This window comes from Hydra vulgaris, chromosome 03, assembly GCF_038396675.1.
Source record: "Hydra vulgaris chromosome 03, alternate assembly HydraT2T_AEP".
Lineage (NCBI taxonomy): Eukaryota > Metazoa > Cnidaria > Hydrozoa > Anthoathecata > Hydridae > Hydra > Hydra vulgaris.
Window position 1 is genome coordinate 8,487,501 of NC_088922.1, and position 18,068 is coordinate 8,505,568.

Consider the following 18,068-nt stretch of genomic DNA (forward strand, 5'->3'; position numbering starts at 1 on the left):
AATGCATTCAGACTGTCACTGATTTCTTCAAAAACCTTCAATTTTAAAAGAACAAAAACTACATTTGTTAGAGCACTTGAATGTTCAAAGCTGCCCTGATTTACCATATCCAGGTTGCTTACTCTTAGGTAAAGACTTCAAGTTGTCAACAACTAAGACTACTTTTGATCAAACATTTTTTTGGCAACACTTTCTTCGCAACACTTAGGTTTTCAGCTCACCGAGTATCACAAAACATTTAGGGAAAATCTGAACTCATTGCCTCAGCTATCCTTTCATATTCAGTTGCTTTTGACAGATTTTCATAAAATATTTGGCACATTGAAGACAATAACTTCTTTAATTTCCAAGCTGAAGCTTTAGCACCAGTTTGTAAGGATCTATTGATATTATGTGAACCGCAATGTCAAAAAGCGTACGTAGTTCATTATTTTGACGTTCTTTGTTAAAAATTGCCATTGTTAAACAGTTTATTCACATTGAGGCCATCCATAGACACCTGAAATTTTAAAATCATTTAAACCAGTCATGTAGGACTGAAACATATTTAGAAGATCTGGGTCTGCAGCATTTCCCATGAACTCTGAAGAATAACATTTTGTACAAACAGTATTACTCTCTTCATTCTAATATCGTACATGTAAGACCGTATGACCTTTTTTTACAACTTCATTGTAAGATTCATCAAAAAGATATACAGAGTTTTCCAGCTTGTTCAGATCGTCTATAAGAATTTTCTTAAATAAGGAGCAAGACTTTTAGTTAATAAATAGCCAGATTTTTTTCGACCAGAAGAAAATTTGTTGGCTTGATCTAAAAGAATATTTGCAAAATAATACCAAGCTAATAGCTTTTTCGCTTATGTATATATTTAGATGCAATTAAAAAAGAAGGTTGATTAAATACTTAGACTCCTTCCTATAGCATTTCTGTAGGCTGATATATGTACATATATATATCTATATATATATATATATATATATATATATATATATATATATATATATATATATATATATATATATATATATATATATATATATATATATATATATATATATATATATATATATATATATATATATATATATATATATATATATATCTATCTATCTATATATATATATATATATCTATATATATATATATATATATATATATATATATATATATATATATATATATATATATATATATATATATATATATATATATATATATATATATATATATATATATATATATATATATATATATATATATATATATATATATATAATATATATATATATATATATATATATATATATATATATATATATATATATATATATATATATATATATATATAGATATATATATAGATATATATATAGATATATATATATAGATATATATACGTTAGTGAAATAAAAAACACTTTTTAGTTTGAAATACATGTCTTAAACTTACAAAGTTCATCTTAAGTTTAAAATAAGCAAAATAAAATTTTTCATTATATAGGTTACAAAGTAATTAAAAATCTATTAAAAATTGCTGTTAAAAATACTATTTATAATACATAATTAAAATAAAAAATATAATACAAAGGAAATAATAAAAAAATAACCAAATTCAAAGTTAAAATTCATTACAATAAAGATAGTGTACAATAAAGGACAGGATGTTAATATAAGTTCGATTAGAACAATTTAAAACCTCTGTGCCTAACTTGTTTGTTTAACTCAGGGTTCAGTCATTTTATTTAAAGACTTTCTTTAATTTAAAGTTCAGTTTTCACTTTCTTTAATTTCTAATTCAGTTTCCCTATTAGTAGAATCCAGAAGGGTAGAACATTCTGTAGATGCTTTATTAAAATAATCTATGTTGGATTTAAAATGTTGAAATATATGTGAATTTTATCTTGCCTAAAATGTTCATCAATACGTTGAGAAATGTGTTGGACAGTTCGCCCTATGTAACAAACATTACAGTTTGCATAATTAAATTTATAAACAACGTTAGATTTTAAATTTCTGGGAGTAATATCTTTTAATGAAAAAACTATTGAATAAGTAGAAGTAAATTTTATGATAAATTTCTCTTTACAAAACTTTAATACCGATATTTTGTTTTGAGCGTTTAAAGATCGTTCAACATTATAGGGTAATTTAAATTAATTTTAAATGTAATTTTATATATATATATATATACATATATATATGTATATATATATATATATATATATATATATATATATATATATATATATATATATATATATATATATATATATATATATATATATATATATATATATATATATATATATATATATATATATATATATATGTGGGGCGCAGAGTTAAAAGCATACAAGTGACATTTTTTCCCAAAACGATCTAAGTGCATCATTGGATAGCTAAAGCACGGTTCTGTTTAGAGGAAAAATAACACAAGTGATTTTTCGAACAACCAGCGCATTCTGTGTGCGGGCAATAATACTTCTTCACCAATGTGGTGTTTTGGTTAGGGGAAAAACAGTACAAGTGACAGTCCAAACATTCTGTTTACATAGAAATGGCGGGATCGTCGTCTAAACGACTTGATTTGAGGTCTTTAGAAGATCTAATGAATGGTAAATATACATTTTTACATTGTTCTATGCAACACAAACAAATACTTAAAAAAAAACACAAAGAAGGACTCTAAGAAAAATCCAATCCGCTGGCGGGAAATCCGTTGGTTACGGGTACAGAAAGACAGACCAACTGAAATGCAGTTTAAAGAGAGTCTTATTGAAGACTTAATTCCATTTAAGACGGCAGACTGGTCGAGCAGTTTTGTAGGAAAACCTCCGACGATTCGACTAGATCCGTTGTACGACCAGCCATTAGAAATAAAGGCTGCCAAGTGGGAAAATCTTTAGGAATTGCTGGAGTTGATTCCCCCAGTGCATCATCAATTTTATCGAAACATGCGGCACACCCCTATTCTAGTACGCGGCCGGGGCCGCGGAAGGGGTGCTGTGATTACACGAGGAGGACCTGGAGGACGTGAAAGAACTACAGCAACAAGAACTGCAACTCAGGTTACCACGTCTTCTGACGAAGAAGACGATGTCGATGAAGATGAACTTGATCGCATGATGGAAGAAAGCGATTAGTTTGGTTAATATACCCTAATTAAAATATATTCTAATATTACCTCTTCTTTTAAATCTATATCATATTTTTAAGTACATGTTAGTTATCATGTTATAACTTTTCTAATGCAGACATATTGTTGTAGTGTTTAAAACAATAAAATGTAAATCACTTGTACTGTTTTTCCTCTGACTGATTGTACACGTCTGAATAATACAAGTGACTCTTACCTTAGTTTGACCTGTCAATATACATTTAATTTTTGAAATTTTACAAATAATGCCTAAAAGCACATATTTTCCAATTATTCAATCACTTTTTGTCTTTAAAATGCACCATAAGAATTTACAATAAACAACTTTGCAAAATAGTGTTTTTCTCCCTTGTTAAGAAATATCACTTGTATGCCTTTTCCTCTGAGCCCCTCATATATATATATATATATATATATATATATATATATATATATATATATATATATATATATATATATATATATATATATATATATATATATATATATATATATACTATACTATATTTTCTCATATTATAAGACTTCTCACAAGACAGTAACTGGATGCAGTTTACATCATTGACAAGATGATTACTTTTTATTGAGATACCATATATCAAGCTTAAGTTTTAATAAAAAACCCCAAAGCATGGGGCAATTTTATGTTTCAGTGCCAACAAATTAAAATTAAATAAGTTAGAAAAAAAAAAAAAAAAAAAGTTTATTAAGGATAAACTGTAAAGTCTTTAATTTAAACTTATAAACCCTGTTAAACAGTTCCTGTTCACAGAAAAACATTAATCATTCATCATCGTTTTTTTGAAAAAAAAGACAGGTAAGAAAATTTATATAACATATTATGAGCAAAAATAGATATTTTATTTAATCATATAAAAAAAGTTTTTAAGGTTACCAAAAGGTCTGGGAGAAAGCACTTAAGGTAACACTTACATACTATGATCAATACCTCGATAAAGATTTCTTAAACATTACAAAAATATTTAGTTTAAAAAGAGAATTCTCATAAAACTACAATTCTATTTTTTTTTTTTTTTCAAAAAAAAATACTTGGCAACTCCTAAATTCAAAAAAATATATAACTTTGTTTTGTTATTTAAAGTCAAATGTTTACTTCTAAAATCCACCAACTCTGAACCCTTGAAACACAATATTTAGCTAAAGTTTTAAAATTTCTATAATTAGCTCAAAACTTTTAGCATTAGCTACTAACTTTTTAAAATGAAATCAAAATAAATTTTCTTCTTATTCTAGCCGTAATATACCACAAATGGTGGTATCATTATCCTTATGTCACATTATCTTTTGTGATAATACTTATAGGACTATGAGTCTTTATAGACACAAAGTCCTATAAGTATTAAAGAATTCTTTTTTGATGAAATAGAATGAAAGAAAAAAAAATTATTAACTAACGAGTGATGCGGAAGTTATCGGACAAAATAAAAACGTCAATAACTTATTTATACATAAAAAAACAAACTACTATTATATTTTTTTTAAATAAAGTATTTATCTTTTAATAAAAATATATTATTTTTTATATAAAAAACACCACCATCTCCAATTGATCTCAATTTTGCTCTGACGCCTTTCATATGCGACTGTAAAAAGTTTAAATCAATTTCTTGTAGTTTTAGTTTAATGCGATCAATCAAAACTTGCTTTGTTGAAGCTTGCCAATCTCCCTCGTAAACCTTCTGTGCCAAATGTCCCCAAAAATTTTCAATTAGTCGTGCTTGAGGCACATTTGGGGGATTGGATTCTTTATCAACGTAATAGACATATTGGTCCATCCAATTTAGAGAATCTTTAGAATAATGAGAACTTGCTAAATCTGGCCAAAATAAATAGTTGAAGTCTCCATAATACTTGTGAATAAATGGAAGAAGTCGTTTTTCTAAACATTCATTAATATAGATTGATGAATTGATCGCTACAGTCTTGGAAGTGCGAAACAATGGCTCGGACATACCACGGTCAGATATGGCTATCCACATTAATAACTTTTTTGGAAATTTCTCTTTTCCTATAAAACGAACACTTTTATGGGCATGTCTTTTTGTTGTTTGTGTAGTATCCAGAATTTCCAGGCATGTTGTCCCCTGCAAAACAAAAGTATTTTTCGTCATCGATGACTAGAAGCGATTTTGTGTTATAGAGTTGGTTAACTAGTTTCCTGCTTCTTTTCTTTGCCTTTAATGTTGTTCTATAGTGTATTTTGGAGTCTTTTTACGTTTTCTATATTTAATATTCCTTTTTTTTTAACTGACGACCAATTGTCGATTGATTTACACCGAATTTAATACCTATTTTTCTCTGACTGACCTCTTTTCGATTGTTGACAAGTCTCGTTAATTCGGCTTTCTTTTCTTTAGTCCAGGATGTCGGACGACCAGGGTGCTTTCTATCAGAAAACGATTGAACAGTTTCAAGTCTTTTTAGGTTATCATATATTGTACTTCGAGCAAATCCTTCCTTTTCAAAATGATTTACGACTTTTTTTTTTTATATTAGGTTTATTTACAAAAAACATTTTTAGTCGCTTTCAAAAAGATTTTCGTTCAGCTGCATTTAACCTTACTTTACCACAAAAACTGATTATTATGCTCAAATAATAATCAGTTTTTGTGATAAAATTAAAGATAAACCACCAAAACTAATTATTATGCTCAAATAATGAAATTAGTATTTGTCCGATAACTTCCGCATCACCCGTTATAAACAATTTTAACTCATTTTTCATTGGAAAAAAAAAACCTTATATGAGTTTTGCATTTTTAAAAATGGTAGATTTGCTCAAAATGTTTTGAGCTAATATGCCCTGTTAAAAATCACTTATTCGTATTTAAAGTCTAAGACTAAGGATATTTTACCTTTGTTATACAAAAACTTTTAAATAATCTGGTAGTATGTAAACTAAAATATATTTTAATGTATTCTTACAGCTTTAAACTAGTTTCAAAACTTACTTTATTAATGAAATGTCCTTTTTTCTGAGCACATTTTCCCCACAGTATAAAAACAACTCCTTTTAGATTATCATTGATCCAATGAATTATAGCATCTGTAAATATTTCCCAACCCTAAACAATTAATTTTTGAAAAGTTTTAAGATTACTTATACGTATTTATAACTACACTGTAAAAAAAAAAAAGGTTTCGCAAAAGGTTTTTTACACTCCCATAAAATTTTCTACCACTAGAAAACCTTTTAGTGTGTAAAAAAAGGTTTTTGAAAGGGTTCTATTAGAAAACCCAAAAAAGCAAAGGGTTTTTTCGTGGTGAAATATATAAGAAACCAATAAATACCGAGTGCCGTTTATTGACATCGAGGCATAATTAAAAATAGAAAGGGTTTAAAATAGGATCACAACTGCTTAGCAATAATGATATCTTAAATAAAATAAATAGTATTTATTTTTATTATATTCTATTATATTTAAAATTGTATTTTGTTAAAATTTTTAAAGTAGAATACGCAAAAGCGTATACTTTTTAAGTTAACCGATTTATCTATGAGATTCCTATAGGTCAATGTAATTCTTTTTAAAATTTTAAAGTAAAGCTAATAATTAACATTTAAAGCAGAGAGAATAATAAAGTTAAAGAATTATGTCTGCAAATATTGAAAACTGGTCACCTACAGAAGTAGCCAAATGGCTAATAGATAATGGGTTTAATGAACAAACTGCAGCCGAATTTGAAAGTAATTTTTTTATTATGCATTTTATAGTAACATTTAAATTGTACTGTTTACATTGCAAATTCCTTATAATATACAATAGCTAACATGCCCCAATTTCTTTGTGAATGTGGCAACAATTATTTTTCATTTGGAAAGTATTTGCGACATCTTATCTTGTTTCATGAAAATCAGCCTCTTTTTTACGTTGATGTGTTTCAAGTGCGTGCAAGCAAACTTTCAAAAGTGCTGATAGTCTAAAAAAACATGTTCAACGAAAGCACAGTAATTTATTAAGAAGCTGGTCTAATGATAATGAAAGTGATCAGGGGAGTAGAAATTGTAAATATGATAACATTGATTCATCTGAAACAACCGAAGAATCAAATGATCAAAATAATGAAAAATTAGACCAAGACTTTAAATGTAAAAATGTTACTGATATGCTTAATACTTTGGAAAAACATTTTGCATTTCTTCTTTTGCGACTCAGAGAAGTACACATACTTCCAGCCTCTGTTCATGCAGAAATTGCAAAAGATATACAAAACCTACTTTTGATTACACTAAGTAGTTTTAAGGATGTTATATGTCAATATTTATTCAAAAATAATATTTTACCACTGGACAATGATTGGGCACATATAACAGACACAAAAAGATTGCTGCAATTCATGGGCGAGATGTCTTCAAATGAAAATAGACTAATAGGATTATTGAAAAGCAAAAATATGATTGCAATGCCTAGACAAATAGATTTTAGAATAAATAATACAATTGGTGTTTTTCAATACATTCCAATTCTGGAGGTTTTATCAAAATTAGTTTCCCATGAAGATGTTTACAACTGTTTGGGTGACAGTTACAATCAGTCTCTTTCTAATAATGATTTTATGTTATATGTAGATGAAGTTGAGCTTTGCAATCCAATAGGAGCTAAGCGAGGGAAGCATAAAGTGACTGCATTTTATTTTATCTTAGGCAATATTCCATCTGAGTTTCGTTCAAAGCAAAAATTTATTCATTTGGCTTTATTGATTGAACATAAATTTATAAAAATGGCCAATTATGACTACACTGAAGTTCTTCGTCCATTAATTCATGATTTAAATGTACTGCAGAGAGAAGGAATTGAGGTTTCCGTCAATGGATAACGTCAATGTTTAAAAGGCAAACTTACAGGTATATCGGCTGATATGCTTTCAGCTCATGCTATAGGAGGATTTCAGCAGTATTTCCATACTGGAAGAATTTGTCGTTTCTGTATGGTGGACAAGTCAGAAATTGGAAATAACTTTAGTGAAAGCACTCTTCGTCTCAGAACTCCGGAAATTCATGAATATCACTTAACTGCTATAACTGATAATGCAGCAAACAAGAATGTGTATGGTGTTAACAAAAAGTGTGACTTTTTAGAGTTGGATAACTTTGATGTACTTACAGCTTTCTCTCCAGATATAATGCATGACTTATTGGAAGGCATTATGCCAGTAACTTTAAAATGTGTTATCAAGTATTTGTTACGCTCTTGTAATACATTATCAATAAATAATATAAATGATTCTATAAACAAAATTCATTTAATTAATTCGTCTAATCGCCCTTGCCGAAATTTTTGGTGTTTACGTTTTGAATCTAAACATCAGTATTTTAAAAAAGCTGCCTCAAATGGACGATGTTTCAAGAATATTACCAAAACATTATCAAAGCGTCATCAAATGTTGCAGTGCTGGGAAATGCTGACAGATGATATGCTTTTATCTAATTATACTGTGTCTGGAAATGCACCAAGATTTTTTCATAACTTGGATGTTAAAGTACAAGAAGCTATAAGATTGTTACTTGATTTAGATATTGAAGGGAATGAATCCATTGTTATAGCAAAATCAATATCAATTGATAGTATTTGCTATTCTATTAAAGCAGTGTGTGTGTTGCATACTGTTACAGAAGAAACTGTCCCAATTTTTTTTTAAATCATATACATTGTCTGTTTACGTGACTGTTGGTTGTTATGTGGACACCTGTTGACACCAAATTATTTTTCACATCATTTGCATTCTTATCAAGTTTTGGATGAAAATGAGTGGACAGTTTGCAGAACAGGATGTTTTATTGATTTTAATCGACATGACTATTTTAAATTCAACAACTGTCAGTATGTGAGCATGAGATATAGCGTTGTGCATCCGTCTTGCTCTTCAATTTAAGGACATAATTATTTGAATACTTATTTAGTTTGTTTAGTTTATGTAGTTTGTTTATTTGAAAATTATGTATGTTTCGTAAAACTATTGTTCTTATTGTTTATTTGCAATAGGGCATGAATTAACCGGTGACTATTTATGTAACCTCACAGAGCAGATGCTAACATAGCTTTTACCTTTGATAAAAGATAGGATAAGATTTATTCGTCTTTTGAAAACAACAAAACAATCTGTTTCAACAGCATTAGATAATTCTGAATCTACCTATACTGCAGTTGTCAGTGTAAATAATGAAAAGGGCGAAACAACAAACAGTGGCAGTTTTTCAGAAATTGAAGAAGCAGAATGTGTACATAGGTTTGTTATAGTATTTTTACTTTAAATACATTTTTTTTTTAATAATAACACTCTATCATTGATTTTAATTTATGAGAGTATTTGCATACTTTTATTTAATTTTAATACTTTAATGTTTGTATAATACTTGTGTTTAAGAACTATTATGCATTTAACGATGAATATCATTGTTATAAATTATATTTTTACCCATATTAAGTTACAGTTGAATGAGATACTTTAAATCAGAGTAATTTAAAGAAATTACTCTGGTTTGCTTGAATTACTGTGATAGTTTATTTTATTTATTTAGCCAGATGCAAGAATTTCCTTTTGTATATCAGTTGCCACTTTTTACAGGTAATATTATAGCTAAGCTACAATGTCAAGACAAGGCTAGTTTTGGTTTAGGCTCAAAAAGCAAAGCCCTCTTAATTGATGCACTATTTGATGACTTAACAAGGCGTGACATTTTGTAAGTTGAAAATTGTTCTTGTTTTATACTTTGCCGACTCTGAGTTTGCCATTTCTCAATTTCCATTTCATCAATTTTTCATGATTAATTATTTTTCATATTTAAAAAAATAATTTGTTCTTTAGTTTGCTACATTTATGTTATAATATTAATATTAAATATTTTGTAATGTTTTATCAAAAACTGTTTATACAGGTATCCAACCAGAAGAATATATTATGCTGTTAGCTCAGCAGTTATATTAAAATTTTTTGGCTGATTACGATGGAAGTAGTGTAATGCAGTTAGCATTCCATACTTTTTTACATACTTTTATTTGTCATCATTTATTTAAATGAAAATTTTATTTTAAAATTTAATTTATGTCTATTTCACATTTTAAATGGGTGTTTTGAGTTTAGAATACTATTAGAGTAGCTCTTCGAAGGAAATTTAAAAAATACAGACAACCCTTTTGTAGCGAAAATTCAATTGCTGTAATAAGAGAAAAGTTTGGAAGGCCTGGCGTTTCAGGAAGAAAACGAAAAGTAGATCAAGTTGAAATTGATCAACCTGACAACAGCACCCTCTCAAAAGCAGCTCGAGTTAAAGTATGTAATAGATATTACTTGCTATAACTTTGTAAAATTGTTGTAATGTTATGTTTTTTAAATGTCAAAAATGTATATTTTCGTTACTGTTCACAAGTTCAAGCTGGTTGGTGTAAGGTAATATCCTTCTATATGTACAGTTGTAACTATAACTTCTTTTTATTAGTTGGCTAATGTGATACAAGGTGAGGATCACATAAGCATAAAAAAACATCAAGATGCTTTAAAAAAAGAAATAAAAAAACAGACACCAAACTTTGATTTGATCCAAGATAAAATGAAAAGAACTTGCGGGTACAGACAACTTTTCTGCCATGCTCACGCAACTGCAGAAGTTCTGGAAGAATTTCCGTGTTTACGACTAAATATTTGTGTAAGATTATATAAAGAATTATTTTTCTTTTATGAAATGTAATTTTTTTTTACAATATTTCCATTGATTTTCTTTTGACAGTTTTGAAAGACTATATTAAAATTATTACCTTATGAACATTAAAATTTTAAATATAGGCTTATTTCTGTAATCATAATGTAGATGAATTTTACAAATGATTTTTATAAATTAAAGTTTACAGCAGATGTGATTTTGCTATATGGTGTAGATGTAACCAAATTAGAAATGAAACTTCTATCCCTTTATAATGCGGTGATCAAAGAAGCAGCTAAAAGATGCAAAAAATATTGTGAATATTCAACAATGATAAACAAACATTTAGAAGAGACTTTGGACAATGGTAAACGACAGGGTAATTTTTATTTATTTTAATTTTTCTTTCTTACAATTCTCTTTTTATCGTAAAATAAAAAATTGTAATATTCCAATAACAATTAAAACTAGTCATAGTAGGCAATAAGTTACACAAGTTTAGTAACTCTAGCAAATATTGATTAACTTAAAAGCATTTGATCATTTATTAATACATTACACATGTATGCTAATACTGCTATTTTATATATACTAGTTTTAACAAATGTATTATTTTGTATGTATTTATAATTAAAGATATAAAGACTTTTAGATTGGAAGGTGATGTTAGTTACATTATTGTTGCCCTCATTATTTGGGGAAAAGGAAGAATTGTTTTTTCCCTTACCAAAACAGGTAGGATGTTTATTGTACATTGTACATTATTTAGGAAATTGCACTTGATTATATTTTTCTATAGTCCATTGTTTATAGTCCATTCCAAATTAATATGTATTTATCATATATTAAACTATAAAAACTAATTTATTTATTATATATTTAACTATATAAACTAATATATATTTAATAACAAGAAGATCTGATAAATAATAAGAAATATTAGGAAGGAGATCTAAGGAAATGCAAAAATTTACTGGTTTGAGGGAATAAGTTATTTAATATTTTAAGTCTATGTAAATATTCTCATACTAATGACACAATTTAAAAAGTGATGTTGTCTTTTAGGTGAGGAGTCTTCAATAATTTGTATTATATAGAAATGTTATTAGTTAAGAAATTTTAAAATTGAATGGTTTTAAGAGCTTTGTATCAGAGGGATTTTAAGTTGTTTCAGGTTTGTTTTGTGATTAAATGAATTATTATATTTATTTCTTTATTTATACAGGAAATACCACTTAGTCCAGTCATATTGCCACAAAATGACGAGTGGAATATATCAGTCGACAAGGAAGTTTTATTTCCTAAAACTATTTGCACTTTTTCGGAGGCTTCTCAAGCATGGTTTGCAGCATTTTGGATATTCAGCATTGAATTTCCAAAAGGATTGATCAATACATGTCAATTTTTAGAAAAAGTGCTTCTTGGTGGTAAAGGAAAAGTGCCAAATGTTGTCAGCAAATGGGGCAACCGCCTTTTGCACTTGAATGGTTTTAAGAGCTTTGTATTAGAGGGATTTTAAGTTGTTTCAGGTTTGTTTTTTGATTAAATGAATTATTGTATTTATTTCTTTATTTATATAGGAAATACCAATTAGTCCAGTCATATTGCCACAAGACGACGAGTGGAATGTATCAGTCGACAAGGAAGTTTTGTTTCCTAAAACTATTTGCACTTTTTCCGAGGCTTTTCAAGCATGGTTTACAGCATTTTGGATATTCAGCATTGAATTCCCAAAAGGATTGATCAATACATGTCAATTTTTAGAAAAAGTGCGTCTAGGTGGTAAAGGAAAAGTGCTAAATGTTGTCAGCAAATGGGACAACCGCCTTTTGCACTAATATTTATGGCTTTTGTTTTTTGTATGTTTTTGTTGTTAATCTTTATAATTTATTTATGTTTTTTTGTCACTAAATTCGAATAAACTCATATTTCTAAATTTTATTATATTTTGTGCTACTAGGCGATTTCTTGATTTAATTTTTGAAAATAAGTCTTAACGGTAAATAAATTTCATGTAATACTTTTAACGTTGGAATATAATAGTTGTAATAGTTAAATTTGAAGCAGAAAATTTGTATAATAACTCGTAATAGTTTTACATAATAGTTTTAACGTTATTTTCCAATTTGTTTCGTTTTGTACAACTTGTTTGTTTTTGTTCAACATTTATTGACCTATCTCTGAATATTGTAATGTTTTTTATTTTATTTAATGTAAACTTTACTGTATATTACTTTGATGTTAAAAGATTTTAAACATTATTACTGAATTTTCTTTATTGAGTTTTCATATTGCGTGCAAAATTACAGTGAAAGAATCTAAATATTTGCATATAAGCAATATTATGTATAAATTAAATGTTTCAACTAAAGTGTATATATTCAATCTATCCTAAGTATAATATTACTGAACCAACTTTATACGTGCTTGAAATCGTTATTGCGTAATATAAAAAATAATTGAATAATTTATAATTCAAATTAAAAACGAAAGTACAAGTTAAAAAAGGGTTTTCCAGTTTCGGATTAAGGGTTTTAAAAAAAAGGGTTTTTTAGAAAACCTTTAAAGGGTTCCACCCTCGGGACAAAGTAAAAAACCTTTTAGAGCTATTTAAAATACCCTTTTTTTTTACAGTGTATAATCTGCTTAACAAAGAAAACTTTGTAAAAACATAATCCTGAAAATAAAGCAAAAACCAGAAATCTAAAAGAAACATTTATGAGTTTCGAGTTATTATTAACACCATTATTTTACATTAAAATTTTTAAAATTGTGGAACCTTTATCTTTATACCCATAAACTTTATTTGACTTGATAAATCTCAAGAATTAATAAATAAAGCTTTACCTTTTACAATTATTAATACCTTATCTTTATGTGAATTAGCTTTACCCTCTTCCACGGTGAGCACAGCATTTAATAGTAGAACACCTAAAAAAAGAAATTCAAAGGTAGAAGACCATTAGCAATCAAGTATTTACAATTAAAACATCAGATTTTTTTTTAAACCTGGATTACTTAGAAAGAGTTTAGATAACAATAATTTAAAAATAAGTTTTTGTCTGTCATAATTTATAAAAAACTATTAAAATGTTATGTTGTGATAAACTATGAAATTAAACTATAAAAATAATATATTGTTGCAAAAAAACTATAAAAACTTATACTTTTTTTTACAACTATTCCCAAGAAAATTATTCAGTGGTATTATATAACATACACATGAGCAACTATGCCAAGTTTTGAGTTCTTTTTAAGTTAATTTTTAATATATTGATAAAGACATCTTGAAAAATAAGTTAAACAGAATTATAATTTAATATTTTGATAAATGGTAAAAATAAAGCAAAATCGCAAAGATAGGGGAAATGCGCCTATGATGGCATACTTAACTTTGAAGCTTCATTATTCAGTATCCTGAAGACCAATAATAAAAGTTTTGATATGGATACATTCCTTGTTACATCTAGAACAATAATTACTCTGGGAGTTTTCATCAGATTTATTTTTTTTTATAAGTTATTCTTATTGCAAAAAAAAGCACAAGTATGCCATCATAGGCAACTACTGCTCCTATGATGGCATAGGGGAGGATGGGGCTATTTAGGATCGAGGGTAAATTAATGATTTCATTTAACCTTAGAGCCTCAGAAAAGCCAGAAATTACTTGAAACCATCCTAATTTACCATTTCATGCTACACACCAGCATTGTAAAATTTTGCACATGCAAAATTTTACAATGCAGAAATTTCATCTCTGCACAGTTAAGAGTAGAATCACAATCTTAAATATATGAAGGAAATAAAACTACAACAGCACATCCCAAAATCGATTTTTGTTGATTATAAAAACAATACTTGTGCACAAGGGACGTTTTTTCACTAAAGCTAATGTAAAATCAGTATAGTCATGTAGGTCTAATCATTTTTTTACCAAAACCAATTTTAATGGAAATATGACCGGTATGCCATCATAGGCGCTATGCCATCATAGGCGCCTTTCCCCTATTACAAATGTTCAACAATTAATGATTGAGGTTAAAGTTATTCCTGCAAGTCAAGACATTAAAAAATACAAACATTGGTTTTAAATGATACAATAGGAGCAGAATAAATTGTATCATCATTTATACACATAAAAAGATCACCAAGTGGTACCATGTGGCTGAGCCAAGCAACCAATGGCAAGTGTATAACAAACGTCCTATAACTGAAAAAAGTTATGTCCTCAAATCATTATAAGTATATTTTAATAACAAACTATAACTAAAAGTTAAAACTAGTTCTAATTCTAAATAAACTTATTCTTTGATTTGTTTTCAAAAAGACAATCAAAAATACAAATTATTTTTTAACATCTGTTAATACAATTTAAAATTAACTGATAAGTGTTTAATAAATATTTAAAAAAGACACCTTTTTAAAATTTAATTACATAATCAAAACTGTGAAAATAATGCGAAGTAAAAAACAAAAAACCTTTGCAAAAGGCAAGCATTGCCTCTCAGAAAGTAAATTTATATCAAGATGTCTATTAAAAAATCTCTCAATTTCAAAAATACATAACTATTATGGATAAAACATGGATAAGCATTCATTCAATATGGAGCCAAAGATGATCTCTTTCCATTCAGTATGACACCAGTTGTACTAAAAAACCATTTTATGGGTACACTTCCAATGCTCAATGCAAGATAAATCAATAACCTCATATAATATTGATTAATGGTTATAATAGTGAAAATAAAAAATTAATACAAAAAAAAATCATTATTTATCATCCATAAATAGAATCTTCTATACTTTTATATTGACTGTAATATTTTAATTTTGTTCTTTTCCTTTGTAACAAATCTTAGATTAAAGTTGAAGATAAAAATAGTTTATACCTTTGCTATGGATGCTAAAATTGGAAATTTTTTAGCATTCGGCTTCCAAAACTGGTTGATTGGCTAGAGATTCATCATCAATACCAAGATAAAGATTGATTTCCGCTTGCAAGCCGGTATTTATTATCTGGTAATCCTTCCGAACTTGGTGATGATTTTTTTATATATATAAAGTTAATACATTTTATAATAAAACTATTGGTTTCGGACTGCAAGTGACACTTTATAGTTATTACTTAAGATTTACTGCATAACCAGATATATAACAATAACAAAAAAATGGGATATTATAAACTAATTTTACGATAAAATGATATAAACAATTATTTATTTTACTGCTGTATGTAACTACTTACTTTCATAGTTAGCTAAGATAATTTCATGGCTGGTTAAATATAAATCAAATTTTAGCAACGGCTAGTGGTTAATGTTGACGGCTCGCAATTCTATTTTGCGCAAAAACTAACAATGAAGCTTTTTTTTTTGAGGCTGTCTAAAGTCACCATTTTTAAAGAACAGGATACTGCACTAGAGTCATTGATAATTAAAAGAGGTAACTAACAATGTTATGCCTAGAAGGTCATCTCATGAAACTTGAAAATGATAGCAGTTACTGATTCAAATAAAAAAATCTGAGTATTATATTAAAGTAAAATAAATAACAAAATTTATAAAAGCACAACAGCTCAAAACGCCAAGTACCAATTGACTAGTGCAATTACAGAAAAAGTTCTAGAATCCTGCAAGACTATTAAGTATTGCTAGAATTAATCAACAAAAATGTCAATCTATAACCTTTTTTAATCTTGACATTGTCATCCTAAGACTCAACCGCATTCAAGCAACACCTCTCCTAATGTGTGACAGACTGGAATACTTCAAAGCATGACTAGAACTCTCACAATTAGAGATATAGGCTTAATTTAAATTTTTAGGCTCTTCAGAAGCTTTGTTAATTCATGTTTTAGAGAAACATGACTAATTAAAGATTACTTAAGATAAAAAACTCTAAAGAAATCTAACAGCTCAAGCAGCGATACCTTCTTCCTGAAGTTTAAAGATATTATTTTCAAAACTTATCTTAGTAACCAAAGGTGTTTTTTGTTAATCTCTATTTAGCATATTTACTCTACTATGCATCTATGATCATATACCCTAAAGGATTATTGAAACCAGCTGTAAACATTAATGCACCAATTTACAGGATGCACACCCTCAATCATTTGTTTGTTCATTTGTGAAGACAGGGTACTCAGAAGAAGTCAGAATAAAGTCAATAAAAGTTTTGAGAACTTTTTTGATATTTTATTCATAATGCTTTGTGATAAAAAGTTATAACTTTTGTTAACAAAAGCTGCAGTTTATACTTACCTTGTTTGGCCCAACCAAGTAGATACCCATGATTTGGAGTTTTAAATTCTGGTATATCATTTGATAGCGCTTTGTAAATATTAACAAGACTAAAAAAACATTGTTCAGAATTCATAGTTTAATTCCTCAGAATACTTTGTAACTTATTATTAGTAATGTAAACATTAAAAAAATTTTTACTTAAAAAAATCCTAAACAGTGACTTAAATGCTAAATAGTGATATGACTAAAAACCTCTTTAACACTGCAAATAATGATTTACCTTGGCGGCAGTGTTGGCTTGACACTGAAACATTGCGGCTGTCTTGGCTTGACACTGAAACATAACCCTAGATAATGCAGAATGATGAAAAAAATAATAAAAATACAAAAACATGTGTTGCTAAATTTGTGTTCATTTTATATCTAACTAGAAGAAATATACATTAGTATAATTTACTGATAGAATGTTTAGTATATAAAAACAGTAAAACAATATTTCTTTTTTTAATAATTGATTTTAATCAATAATAAAAAAAACTATTGATAAAATTATTCAATAATTTAAAAAATAAATAAAAACAAATTTAATTAATATGATTAATTGACAAAACTTCTAGAAAAATAGGTAGATTATGTAGTCAACAAAAAAGTGATAAGAAATCTGCAGATGAGTAGAGACCTTTGGATAAGATGGTGAATATAAACCAGTAGATGAGATAGTGGATAGAAATATGTGGATAGGATACTGTATAAAAACCAGGATATGAGATCGTAGTAGTTAAGATAATGAATAAAAATATCTGGATAGGATAGTGGATAAGTCCATTGTTGTAGAGTGTAATATGTTGTAAATCAATGCTGATGAGTACACATTAAGAACTATTGTTGTAAAGTAAATAAATTTGAGAACCATTGGTGTTTAAATCTATTGGAAACATATTTTAGAAAAAAAAACATAAAACATCTCAAAACTACTGGCAAAGTAATGATTAAATTCAAATTGAGCT

At 27.5% G+C, this 18,068-nt stretch overlaps 2 protein-coding genes and 1 long non-coding RNA gene across 8 annotated transcripts in view; 2 read left to right on the forward strand and 1 right to left on the reverse strand.

The window, feature by feature from the left end:
* LOC136077930 (uracil-DNA glycosylase-like) overlaps window positions 1-18,068 on the reverse strand; it is a 28,688-nt gene that overhangs the window by 9,433 nt on the left and 1,187 nt on the right. Inside the window, exons 4-8 of one of the 3 annotated variants that reach the window (XM_065792255.1) lie at window positions 17,342-17,408; window positions 17,080-17,168; window positions 13,686-13,750; window positions 6,132-6,245; window positions 695-813 (exon numbers count right to left, since the gene is read on the reverse strand). In XM_065792255.1, the coding sequence (XP_065648327.1) occupies window positions 763-813; window positions 6,132-6,245; window positions 13,686-13,750; window positions 17,080-17,168; window positions 17,342-17,408 (386 nt within the window). In that variant the 3' untranslated portion in view covers window positions 695-762. Of the gene's footprint in view, window positions 1-694; window positions 814-1,857; window positions 1,954-6,131; window positions 6,246-13,685; window positions 13,751-17,079; window positions 17,169-17,341; window positions 17,409-18,068 lie in introns of those variants that run through there. The other 2 variants (XM_065792254.1, XM_065792253.1) reach the window with 2 other exon arrangements.
* LOC136077928 (uncharacterized) lies at window positions 6,751-10,448 on the forward strand. 2 transcript variants are annotated; one of them, XR_010637380.1, is made up of 4 exons: window positions 6,751-6,868; window positions 9,165-9,408; window positions 9,701-9,862; window positions 10,058-10,448. It is a non-coding gene; the product is annotated as an uncharacterized LOC136077928 (long non-coding RNA). The 2 variants fall into 2 exon arrangements; XR_010637379.1 differs by having other exon boundaries at window positions 9,701-10,448.
* On the forward strand, window positions 10,569-12,741 carry LOC136077929 (uncharacterized). Of its 3 annotated transcripts, none has more exons than XM_065792251.1 (4): window positions 10,569-10,825; window positions 11,021-11,198; window positions 11,472-11,554; window positions 12,400-12,741. In XM_065792251.1, the coding sequence occupies exons 1-4, from the start codon at window positions 10,730-10,732 to the stop codon at window positions 12,655-12,657; spliced, it is 615 nt and encodes a 204-aa protein (XP_065648323.1). In that variant the 5' UTR covers window positions 10,569-10,729; the 3' UTR covers window positions 12,658-12,741. The 3 variants fall into 3 exon arrangements, with proteins under 3 accessions (XP_065648323.1, XP_065648321.1, XP_065648324.1); XM_065792249.1 differs by lacking the exon at window positions 12,400-12,741 and adding an exon at window positions 12,045-12,353; XM_065792252.1 differs by lacking the exons at window positions 10,569-10,825; window positions 12,400-12,741 and adding an exon at window positions 12,045-12,353 and having other exon boundaries at window positions 10,909-11,198.